This window comes from Aulonocara sp. 'chitande type north' Nkhata Bay, linkage group LG11, assembly GCF_057382095.1.
Source record: "Aulonocara sp. 'chitande type north' Nkhata Bay isolate Kocher_YH1m ecotype deep benthic linkage group LG11, A_spYH_male_GT1.1, whole genome shotgun sequence".
Classification (NCBI taxonomy): Eukaryota; Metazoa; Chordata; class Actinopteri; order Cichliformes; family Cichlidae; genus Aulonocara; species Aulonocara sp. 'chitande type north' Nkhata Bay.
The window spans coordinates 15,398,468-15,411,308 of record NC_141354.1 but is presented as its reverse complement, the minus strand read 5'-3'; the positions used below and the strand labels follow the sequence as shown (position 1 = coordinate 15,411,308).

Below are 12,841 nucleotides of genomic sequence, written 5' to 3'. Positions count from 1 at the left end.
AACGCTTTCGGCCCAGTTAACCGAACACTTTGTAAAATATGACTCAACAGTGGTATAATGTAACAACAGGGGACCAGAGCTGAGTGATGGCAGTTGTTACTGGGGGAGCCCTCTGTTATGATGATGTAGAGTGAATGTCCTAAAGGAGCGGGGCTGGGGTTGTTTCATATTGTATTTTATTCCTAAACGTCATGACTCTTTTAGCAACTTGTCATCGTACTCCTACACCATTATCAGACTCACAACAAAAAAGCAGAAAGCTTGGTGCATTATAAACTCGTGTCTGTTTTAAGTTCACTAATTCTTCCTCTGATTCAAGCCATGCATACATTAACCAGAATGTGCTTCCACTTGTCCTAGTAGCCAGTAATATAGCCTTCAAGCTCCTCAGCTAAATTTAAAACGAGCAACCGTCTACAGAGCTGTAGTAAGCTTGCTTTCTGGTTCTGTTTTCTCAAACTCAGACATTGACCTAAGTGACATTACTTATAGCAATTTATCAGATTTTGTGCAAGTCCCTGTGGAACCAGAGAAGAAATGATATAACTGTTTACTCATCTGCAGTAGTACTCTCCAAGGCCTGGAGAATGGCAATACATAAAATTGGTGGAATTTTCCTTGAATCGCATGATGGAATAGTTAATTATTTACAGATTTTCTGTGCAGAGTTGATAAATATATTTTGCTGCACAACCCAGTCTTACTGTAATACACCAAGTCTCTGTCTGTCTGCAAACTCCTACACGATCAGGAGTTGAGCAGCTGAAGTATATAACACACAGGTATATAGTAATGTAGGCCTTGACACCAGTTGGAAACTACCTGGCAACTGCTGGTTGCTAGGGAAAAATATTTCCTGCTTGTTGCCAATGGTTGCTCGAGGTTAATAGCAGTTACTGTGAAATCATTTGCTAAAACCACAGTCATGTACGTCAAGAGTCACTGACCTCCTGGTAACCAGTCGTTACTATTGAAAGATGTATATTCTCTGACTGGCTGGGAACTCGTTGGAAGGGTTTGCTTGCTGGTACTAAGTGAAACTGCTTGCAAAGAGGTAAACAATGTTGCACTTGTTTGCATTTGGTTGCCAGAGGGTTACTGACCAGTCTCTCGTGTACTCTCTAGTCACACATAAATAGTATCATTTGGTGGACTTACTTTTGCTCCTTACAGTTAAAGTATTTCGGCTTTCTCTGTGAGAAGAAACACCATGCTCAGGAGATTGACTGTGGCTGGTGTCTCATCACTGTTTTGCAGGCTGAGAAAAAACACAAGAGCTTTCAGGAACTCGACCGCTTTATGCACTACTACACACGCTTCAAGAACCACGAGCACAGCTATCAGGTAAACAGACCAGACTTTGTCTTCCAGTGATGTTGCATTTGCAGCTGTTATGCAATGAATGCAGACAGTGAGCATTTGTGTAAAACTGGTGCATGACCCATAGTTTGGATACTCTCCAGTGCTCTAACTTTAACATAACTAACATACGGTATATTTGCATTCTGTTCATCACAAATAAATCTGTTGTTAATTTATTTGGTCTCACGTGGCATTCTCTCTATTGCTTGGTTTAGCAGGAACCTCAAGATCATTTTTGTTATTGAGTAAAATTTCTGTTTTTCTCCCATTAGCTAGAGCAGCGTCTATTAAAAACAGCCAAAGAGAAGATGGAGCAGCTTAGTCGAGCACTAAGTGGAAGTGAGTATGCAGTCTGCCGTAACGGCGTCAACCTTTATTATCCCAATCCTAATTCAGTTCTTTAATATTGAGCTTTTGGAAGTAGAGGAGAAGGGATAGAAAACTGAGGTGTTTTAATATTATTTTAACAACAGCATTCAGTTTAAGCATTCAGTAGTGTGAGGTTACAAGAAAGATAACATTTTAACTTGACTTTTTCAAAACCATGTCAGTAAAGGGAGTTTCTGCCTGACTAGTTAGCTGAGTGATGCTGATGTACATCAGGTAAAGCAGTAGATTCTGATTGCAGTGGAGTTAGCTCACATAGTGGCGGTGGCTGTCAGCTGGCAGAAATGGAAAAGGTTCCAAGTCGGTCTTCATGAGTTTGGCTTAACTGAAAGTTTGCACAGTTTATCCTACATAATACGACTGCCGACAGCTTTGAGTCTCCAATAATCCGTTTTGGCCATCACTATTGTGTTTTCTGACGCAGTTCAGAATCTGAGATGCAGATAAAAATTCTATTTCAGATATAAATTTGTCTTCTATTCAGCATGTCTGGATTGCTAATTTACACATTTAGTGAAAAGATTTATTCAAATGAGAAGAAAATGATTTTCCCTTAGGTTCCAATTTTTTTTTTTTTAAATCTCAGTAGCTGTTAAAAAGTGAATTATAAGTCACTATTCATCAAAGGCCAGCAGTGTTCTTGGCCCAGACTTCCCATCATACTAGACACCTCAGTTATAACTTAAAAGTGCAGTCTCTTCATGTGCTTTAGTACAGTCAAGGAGTTCTTTCATATGCTTTGTTTCAGGATTTCTTGTCATGTAATACTAATCGGCTCAAAAGCAAAGTGAAGTAATTGAGGCAGAGTAATGAGTGTCCTGTACAAAAGCATATCCCATATTCATGTTTGTTATCTGACTCTCCCGCCTTCTCTTTCCCAGGGGAAGGAGGCCCACCTGACACTACATTCATTGAAGATGCAGTCCTAGAACTACTAAAGACTCGCCGCATCCTCAAGTGCTCTTATCCTTATGGGTTCTTTCTGGAGCCCAAAAGCACAAAGAAAGAGATCTACGAGCTTATGCAGGTTTCAGGCTTACTTAGTGAGAGGAAAGACAAATGTTCACAGTGGTCTAGGCCATTAGATATGTGAGACTAAAGCTTTCTACTGCATGATTCTCACAATCTTCCCCAGTTATATCTGCACATCTCAGCTTTTAGTTAAACATCTAGTGCTGTATAATTTATGATCACCCATATAGATACAGGATGTACTTTCCTGCTAGTTTTTATAATGTGGCCTTTCAGATGCTGGAGAATGAATCGGCACGGCTCCCATAGGTCTTACAATTCCTTAAACACCTGTAAAAGTAATAGTTTTTTTTTTAAGTAGATACATAAACAGCTGCCCCACAAGTACATTTGTTAAATTGAAACTTCAAATCCTGCATTTGTACACTGTGATTGCTAAGTCACCTGTCTTTCTGCCCCCAGACGGACTTGGAGATGGTGACTGAGGACTTGGCACAAAAGGTTAACAGGCCTTATCTACGAACACCACGCCACAAGATCATCCGTGCGGCTTGTATGGTACAACAGAAGAGGCAAGAGTTTTTGGCCTCAGTAGCCAGGGGAGTGGCCCCTAATGACTCACCTGAAGCCCCAAGGCGAAGGTAGCATACAGACCAGTACCTAACTTTGTTAAAATAACACATTTTACTTCTTTTTTTATTTTATTTTGAGAGCCAATTCCTGTGTGATTTCAGCTATCACAAGTTTGCCATTAATTTCTGTCTTTGGCAGTTTTGCTGGTGGAACGTGGGACTGGGAGTATTTAGGCTTTGCATCACCTGAGGTAAAAGCTGATTGGTTGGACTGTAAACTTGAACAAAATGCATTTGTCTTTTTGTGAGTGGTTTAGCCAATGATGGGTTTTTCCTTGTCAGATGATTGGGTTATTTAAACAGATTAGAGGTACATAGTAAGAGTTGGTGATTCCCATTTGTTTTAGCGAAAATTAATTCACTTAAAGCTAACAAATGTAGCCAGATAATTGTATTGGTCCAGGTTTACTTGCAGCTGCCCTTTACACTCACACCCACATGTCATAATTGGTGCCACTGTTTCTAAACAAAACCGGCTTCTGGCTTGTTCAGGTTGTTGCTGTGTGCTCTGAAGTGCTTTGAAACCACATTTGGACTCATTATTAAACTTACTGGTACAAATTAGGAAGAAAAAGATATGTTAATCCTAAAATGTTAATTTTTCTCAAAGGCACAGACTTCCTCTCTTGGTCACAAATTATTTTTGGATAACAAAGGTTTGTTTGTTTTTTGTTTTCTCCCTGTCGTTACTGTTCTTGAATGTAATAGTGGAGCCACTCCCAGATTTCAGCATGCCATTGGAAGTTTAATTTTGTTAATGTGGAATTTTTAATATCATGAACTGTCAGTGTTATTGATGCCGTGATGTTTGCCCTATACAGTATAGTACAGTATTACATATTTGTAAAACATATATTATACATAATATTAATTTAATCAGTGCCCTTTCAGCAAGTGCCTGTTATTTGTAATGACACTTATTTCTGCTAATAGAGAGTACTTATTGTTTCAAGAAATTACTTTATTTATTGCAGAAATATAAATCATAATTAGATATAATTATGTTGTGTAATTAATTATACAGTGTCATATGACATCTTTTAATAAAGTCAGTATGTATATTTAAATCATTTTAACGTTTCTGGTGACCCAGAGATCGGATTGTGATTTAACACACTGGAGCAAGCCAGATGGTTCAGTGTTCCCTATGCAACCGTCAGGAATGATTAAAAGCACAGTATGCTGGCGAACACCTAAGTAGGTTGCGCCTGATCATTACACATTAGTAACAGGTGTTTGTAGTTAACACTTAGAGTCATAAAAGTGTCGACCACATAATGGTTTGATTACTGACCTGTCTTCTTTTTCTGCCCAGCGTGATGTATGCACTTGGTAATGGTGCATATGTCAGTACATTGCAGATACTACTACAGGTCTGTTATTGATTTTTCTAGACTGTGGCAGTTCTTAAACATACAGTTCTTTTTTCAGAAGAATTTGCTCAGCTTAAGAGCGCCATCACTCTTTTGGCTTAGGCTCGTGTAGCTTCTATCTGAAAATTCTAATCTCACACCAAAATAAGCCTCTGGGGTTTCTGTGCAAATCCTATAACATTTCAAAGCTGGCAATGGCCAATAGACATTTTAAGGGGGGATGTTTTGACTTGTATCAGTAAATAAAGCACAAAATGAATTAAAGATGACTCAGTTACATTAAATATACCAGTAAGCCCTGTAAGTCACTTAGCGGCATGCAGTACAGTAGGACCCTTCGTAAATGGAATGTAAACACATTTATACATTTGCACTTCATTTACAATGACTAGTCAAAATATGTGTGCTAAAAAAGATCTGTTGTCAGGAAAGCACCACAGAAAATATTATTATTATTCAAATCAGCCAAGAAACTAAGCCAACAGATCTAAAACAGTAACTTGTCTTCTGACATGATAACAAAACTACGTACAGCGGCTCTTGTTTTTCTATTTAGCATTTTGCTTCTTCTAAAATGTGCCATTATTTTGTAGGAAGTCAGGTGCCACATGCCGTGATACTTATCTTGTCTCTCATTGGTTGACATTCTTAACAAGCTGGAGATCCCTGCATGCATTGATTTTGCTAACTACTAATTATCTCTATCTTTAATATGCATCGATACTGTGCAATAACATTAATGATTATAATACATAGGCCAGCTGATGCAAGTATTTATGTTGCAAAAACGATTAAATTTAGCTTGGAACATACTAATATAGACATACAGTAGATACTGATGGCAGATGCTGAACACCAAGCTTTTATTTGTTATTGTTTTTTGCCTGCTGGTTAAAAGCTTCTTTCTCAGTCACTGTCAGTAGTTGGTAACCCCATAGTAACAAAGCCAGATGACACTGCCTCACACACTTCCATATGTCTCCTCCATGCTTCTTATAAAACCTGCATCACTTCATAGTGGGTTATATTTAGCACGGTGGAAGCATGAAAGAGCTTTTGCTTTTGATGATATTTGCATGTTACTCAGTGAGTTTGGCAGTTGAGATGATTGAATAAAGAGTGCAGAGGTACCGATATGTTGATTTGGTGTATGTAGCCTTTTTCATGAAGAGCGGTCATGCATTTATCAGTACTTTAAGAGGGATAACAGCACTGGAGTTTTCATTCGTTTGGCACTTGACTACGGATGAGTGCCATCTCATAGTTTTACATCTATGACTTTGACTTTACAGGAATTCCATTTCAAAAATGTTAGCTTGAGTTGATTTAGATAACAGACAAATTCACTGCTTTTCCCTTTGAAGAGCTACACACCAATGAGCCAAACTGTTAAGACCACCCATCTTTCTGTGCAGTCAAAGTAGCTGCCAACCAGAAAAGCATAAACTCCATATGACCTCAAAATAAGACCTGTGTGCTGGGATAAACAGGAACTATTTTCCTTTGCCACGTTTTTTTCCATGCTAATCTGACCAAAGTTTCAAGTAGTGAGGTCAGCTGATGTGCAAATAATCCCTGTTAACCAAAGGTTCAGGCATCAGACTGCTCTACACCCTGCTTATCAGATATTTTCTCATGAGTGTAGAGGCACACCCACATAATGTTCGTCTTGTGTTTGTAAGACATAGCTAATCAAGAAGGTCGGTTTAAAGGGAAGGTAAGTGGTTTCAGTTAGTGAATGAATCAAAGACCTGCATATAGTCCCCTCAACCCCCCCCCACACACACACACACACACACACACACACACAGAGTTATTAACTCAAACCTGCTAGAATCAGTTTCCTTGTAAAAATCTCCTTCATTGCATTTTTATAGTAATGATTGTTCTTATATTTTAAGGAGTACGCAGAGTTCCAGTACAGACGGCGGCATAGGCAGAGGCGGCGAGGCGACATGTCCAGTCTCCGTAGCAACACACCTGACCCTGACGACCTCAGCGACAGCACTTTAGGTACTTTACTTTATACAGGGTTTTATCCTGTGATGGCTATTTCACATCGTGATATTCAGTTTTTCTCCCTTGTCACAGCTTGTTATTTGCATAGCTTAAGTTACCACGTGAATTTATCGTGTGATCCATCTGAATGCAAAATCTCTGGGTTCTAGTTGGCCTGATTTTTAGATTGGGTCCAAACGCCTGAGACTATAACAACTACCTGGTGCACAGACAGTGCGCAGATTTAGACACCTCAAGGTTTGCAATGTTTACAAAAGATTTTGATTGTTTGTGTATAAAAGATAAAAGAAGTTTTCTTGTAAAGTTTAGAAAGTTCCCTTGAGTTGTATTTCTTTCATTAAAGCAGGGTTCGATGGCCCTCAGGTAGATTTGATCGACTGTTCAGCTAAATTAACTTAAATTGGTCATCTCTTATAATCACAGCTGCTTCAGGCTCTCAGCAAAAAAATTGCTTAGAGAATAATAGATCAGAATAATAGATCAAAACTGCATCTTAATTAAAAAAGAACGTCAAAATTCTATTCTATATTCTTGGGAAAAAATGAGACCTTCTCTGTTTCTAATCATGGATACATTTTTCTAATAGTGCAGTGTGACTGTGAAACACTTAGTGAAAAGAATATTTTTATATTCATTAAAAGTGTGATTAATTAAGATCAGGCCTACATTTGTTATCAGTCCAATTGGTATACATCCTGGAATGGCACACTGACTGCAGCATGGAAAAAACAAAAACCCAGCAGATGGATGGAATGGGTCAAAGTGCAATTTGTAATGGCTGATACAAAGCATTTAAGGTGGAATGATCTTTTGAGTAGAAAACTATTTAAAGATAGATATAGGGAAGTACTGTGTACATGTGATAGGAAGTTTTATAGAAGTCAGTTCTAGAAATGAGAGTTATAAGAATTATTCTAATCTGAAACTGTTCTGGTAGGACATTAATAAACTGAGAACTAGAGACTGCAGAAAAGACCTATTGAAGTTCATCTTAGTGATGGTGTGGTTTGAAAGTATAGAATGAGATTAAATGAGAGCTAGATTTTCTTGATTTGTTCTCAGGAAATCACATTGTGATGAACTTTGATTTTTGTTTCTTTTATTAGTGACGCATGTAATTCAAAGGATGAGTTGAATAGAAGCATGACTCATGATGTTTGTTTCCATGTTTGAATTGTGATGTTACAAAGAAGTGAAAAACGCTGTAGACAAGTTACAGTTAAATTACTTGGGTGTAGAAGAAATGCCAAAGAAAGTATTAAAGTCTCTGTTACTATTAAACACACATTTCTGTTGCTTTATAATTTGTTTTAAAGGCACAGTCTTATTAACTTTGAATGAATCCATCAGAATTGCATAAGTGCAGGTGCAGGTTTGCGAAGCCCCACCATCTTGAATACAGTGGCTGATGTTTTCGTTATCTCTTTCTCGTCCTTCACTACTGCTTTCTCTCCCCTGTCATTTGCACCTTATCATCATCCTCCTTACCTCAAGCCTCATTTTCTTGCACTCAAGTTAAGGCTCTAGCTCTGTGTGGATTAAGAATGTCTAACTTTAAAGAACTGTCTGTTTAAACAGACAATTAAATGGTAACGTTTCAAAGCTCTTCGGTGAATTCAGGCCTTACAATCTGTTCCAGATCAGTTTATTTTTTCATGTTGTTGGAGTCATGGTTAATGCGCCAAAAATATTAAGATCCAGTCAGATGCTTCCCTGGCAGTATTGTGTCAAGTGGAGAAGAGTCTTAGTATCCACCGGTACCTAAACAAGCACAGGTGCACTGCAATGATTCAGTTACATTATTTGTTTAGAAATATTGATTTTTACTAATTAGTTTTTCCAAAATAGAGCTTCTGGAAAAATGACACTTGCTTGAATTCAGTAAGCATTTCTAATCTTTTGTGTTTCTCCATCATCGTGGTACTTTTATCTAGGCTGTATGGACTGAAAACAATAGATAAAACTGGAGGGTAGCTAATAGGTTTTGTTTTGTGAGCAAAGAGGAATTGCTCACAGATACAGATACAGTTAGTGCAGTTCCTGGGGTTGTGACGGGTTGCTGGTCCTTCATCAGTGTGTTGACTAAACTCAAGATGATGTTACTAAATTGAATACTTAGCAGTAGATTAAACTGAGTAAATTGATTTATCCTGCATTGATTTAGTTCAATAACCAGGTTTGACTTTTTCTTTGTTCCTTTTTTTCCTATAAAGACACACAGGATGCTGGAAGTGGACGCAGACAAGGTCCTATGATGGTGAGTAAACATTTATCTCGAGCTCAAACGGTAATGTAGTTGAAATTATTCCTGAAGGCATTTTTGTCTTAGTACTGTGAATTATTAATGTCGTCTTGATTCTTAGCGGTTTCATATTCACTAGTTCACCAAATGTTCAGTTAATAAAAGAGTAATATTTGAAACTGAAACCTACAGGGTTTTCTTTTTCTTTTTTTTTTGGACTGGGGTTGGGGCATGAATGACTTGAAACATACTGAGTGATGCAGCGATGTTGTGTGCTGGGACTTTATATATAAACACAGAGTGAGTGGTAATGATAGTTTTGAAAATGTAAAACCTTAAAACCCACTGTGAGCTGACTGCAACAAAGCAGCTATAAAGAAAAACTGTCTTTGCTTTCAGGTTTGTGTGTCAAAGTGTCAAAACTGCAGCAGCTGCTATTTTCCTTGCCTTGTCACTATCTCCATCTGCTGCTACTGTTAACTTTTTTAACAATAGGTGCTGCAGGTTATACTTAAAGTTAAGTTTGAAAACTGCTGATGCTCTACGACACTGGATCCTTTTATTCTTGCAGGGTCTGGGTTCGCTGGATGACGATGACCCCAACATTCTTCTGGCTATTCAGCTGTCACTCCAGGACTCAGGGATGGTCGGGAGTGTGTCCAGTCATGAAGTACTTGCCAACGAAGCCTCACTCGGCGCTATTGGCACCTCCCTGCCTTCGAGGCTTGAGCAAAGTGCTCCAGGCATCGAGGTCCCCCCCAGAGCTTCTCTAAGCAGCTCAGAACTGCTGGAGTTGGGAGATAACTTGGTGAAACTTGGCAACATCAGCAGCCAGTACTCTGCTGCCACCGGTGTTGCTATCCCTGTACAGCACGGTGACAGTCATCATCGGGCATACGGTGCTTCTGTGCCCATACCAGTGGCTCCTGGTTGCAGCAGCTCTTCAACAGGCCTCTTCTCTTCCACCGACACAACAGACTCAACCACATGTGGCAGCCACGACCCATCCTCATCCTCTGCATTAGCAGCAAACGCTAACCTGCTGGGCAATATCATGGCTTGGTTTCATGACATGAATCCTCAAGGTATCACTCTGGTACCCCCAACCTCCTGTGACAGCGACTCAGTCCCGGGTTCACTCCATAGGGGCGAAGGAGAAGACGATGACAATGTCGGGGTGGTCGTCTTCCCTGAAAACAGGAAGCCTCAGGAGGTGATGGCAGATGTGGGGTTCTGCTCTCAGAGGCTGAGTGAGATGGAGGAGAAGGAGTGCACTGTCGCTGAGAGACCGACCCAGTTAGATCTAGTGGGGCTGGACACCATGCCGCTACCTTACATGGGAGCCCATGACGCAAGCGGAGGCCATGCCGAGCGCAGAGGCTCAAAGGTGTGCCACGTCGACACTCCGCGATGTGACTCTGTGTCTGATCAGCTGCCAAGCACCAGCTCATCTGAGTGGGAAGATCAAGTGCACTTGGTATGATCTCTCTAACTGAGATGGCAAAGAGCTTTTAAGGAAGGCCAAAAACCACTACAGATTGCAAAATGAATAAAGAGGAGGAACGTCTGTGCTAGCTATTCAGGTGGGATGTAAACAGAGTGGGGAATGTGTCATACTTGACCAGAAAGTGGGGAAGACACAGATTCAGATTTAAGTGCAACAAGATGTGTTTACTGTATTGTCAGCCTTCTGCAAAGAAAGTACTAAATAGAAGAGATCACAGTTAGTTACCAGTTTCAAGGGTGACTTATAAAACAAGTCTTGTACTAGTAAAAATACAAATAAGTAGCGTTTTTTGTTTTTGTTTTTTAAATATCAGATTTAGAGACTTAGGAGCTTTAGAAACTTTAACCTACATAGTTATTTTCCACTGGACTAAAAGCCTACTGTATCAGTCTGGATCAGGTCTGATGTAATTCAGCTGTACTTAGTGAGCAGATTAACAGTTTGCTCCAATATTCAATCGAAACAAAGCCGGCTGAGATGGTTCTCACTCCTGTCCAATTCTACCTACTTCATGGGTGCCAAACACTGACTAGCAAAATTACAGTTTGCAGTCACCAAGTGGATTCTCTAAAGCAAATTGTGCCTGCTTTTTACAATCTCAACCACTCAGCTAAACTTTAATGTGAAAGTGTTGAGCCATAATTTTCTTTGAGATTGCAGCTGATTGATACTCTGAAAATGTCACTGGCTAAAAGCTGCCGTGAGCCGTGTAGAACTGAGGCTTCAGGCCCTAATGGATTTGTACTTTATGTAAAATATTCACATTGGCAAAATTTTGATTAATTATTCAACTGAAAAGTAGTTGGCCTCCTCAAAAACATTTCAAAATGGACTTGACAGTGGTTATTACTCCCCAACACAGGCTGAATCAAAAAACAACGAATGCTGACGGGCCCAGAGGGAGTGCTCGTGATTCAGTTTGCACCTTTGTCACAGCATGTTCTGAATTCCATTGTAGCTTGTCTTAAATTAATGTTTTGAGTATTGCAGCCGAACGTGGAGCGCGACAGACTAAGTAGACAGTGAGAAGCCTGCTTCATACGCCGCAGGGAAGGCCATTGAAATCAGGCAGTCGTATTCAGACTCTGGTAAATTAATTACTCACGCCCAAGTCACTGTAATTTATCTCTGGGTCCTGTTTTAAAAGTAATAAGCAAAGCCTTTCAGATCTTTGCAGATTTTCCGGACTGCAGGGTAATGCATGGGGGGAAAAAAATTAAAAATCATGAATGTGTACAGCATCTCATCCTCATGGGAAGTCCATGTCTTTGAAACGGTTCTCTCTCTGGAGTTGAGACACACAGTGCCTTTGTGTAAATCACCATGATTCACTTTTTCCTTTTTTCACACTTTTTTTTTCTGAGTGCTAATTTTAAAAAAAATGACAGTGTAAACAAAAACAGAAACACCTGTTACCTTAAAGTCTCTCACATTGCCGTTGATAGTGTTCAGACGTGCTCATCAGAAATGTTTGTAGCAAGAGGCTTTTTTGTTGGCTCTTGTGGTGATATGTTAATAGATGACACTGACTCTTTTTTCTTTTTTTTTTAGCGATTTGGTGAAATACGTTGTAACGACGAAGTCACACTTTAAAGAAAAAATCTTATTCCCAGATATTTTGAAGAAAGGTTTTATTTCTCTGGGTTTGTGCAGTAAGGCTTCTTGCCCTACACTGAAGTGGTTCCCGGGGTTTAGCATCTAAAAATCACTGCGCTGATTTCAGAATAGGTTAACCTACTGTTCTGTATCGCTTGTGTGTGAGGAAAGTTATAAAGTAGGTATTTATTTGGAATAAAGATAATTCATTTAAATAATGGATTGTGAGTAACCCATGTGAACTAAAACACACTAGTCAGTGTCTTACCTTTAAGACGTGATTATGTTCTTGTACAGACTGATGTCTGGCTGAAGTAAATGACCTTTTTCTCTCTCTCTCTGTCCCCTTGCAGATGTATAGAGCAACATTAAGTCTAAAGATAGTGATTGCTTTGATAAGTGTCTGGGTGCCATATGGTTAATGGAACTAACTTTGTCGGACTTGGTTAATGGAAGTGCTTTTATCAGAGGAGATAACATGCGTTGCCCTTTTTCTTTAGTAGTATGCTGTGCATGTAACGGGCACACTTTATACTGTCACCTCATATGTTCAGGTGATTTATTAAAAAAAATTAAAAAAGGTATATAACATTTTGTAACTCATTGAGATTTTCTATTGTAAAGCAACTAATCCTTGAAATGCTATTTGCACTTTCATAGTTTATACTTGATACATTCCCTCTTTATATGAAAAGTGTTTGATGTGTGATGCCAATAAACTATGTGTTGAGTTTTACTTTGCGGTTGTCTC

At 39.2% G+C, this 12,841-nt stretch overlaps 1 protein-coding gene across 4 annotated transcripts in view; it reads left to right on the top strand.

Annotated features, from left to right (window-relative positions):
- The window catches only part of ankib1b (ankyrin repeat and IBR domain containing 1b), a 32,406-nt gene extending 19,580 nt beyond the window's left edge, over positions 1-12,826 (top strand). For all 4 annotated transcript variants that reach the window (XM_086310757.1, XM_086310759.1, XM_086310760.1 and 1 more), the window contains 8 exons: positions 1,258-1,344; positions 1,635-1,701; positions 2,631-2,776; positions 3,184-3,362; positions 3,493-3,544; positions 6,628-6,739; positions 8,959-9,002; positions 9,559-12,826. In XM_086310757.1, coding sequence (XP_086166883.1) covers positions 1,258-1,344; positions 1,635-1,701; positions 2,631-2,776; positions 3,184-3,362; positions 3,493-3,544; positions 6,628-6,739; positions 8,959-9,002; positions 9,559-10,470 — 1,599 coding nt within the window. In that variant the 3' untranslated portion in view covers positions 10,471-12,826. The remainder of the gene's footprint in view (positions 1-1,257; positions 1,345-1,634; positions 1,702-2,630; positions 2,777-3,183; positions 3,363-3,492; positions 3,545-6,627; positions 6,740-8,958; positions 9,003-9,558) is intronic.
- Positions 12,827-12,841: the final 15 nt, after the last annotated feature.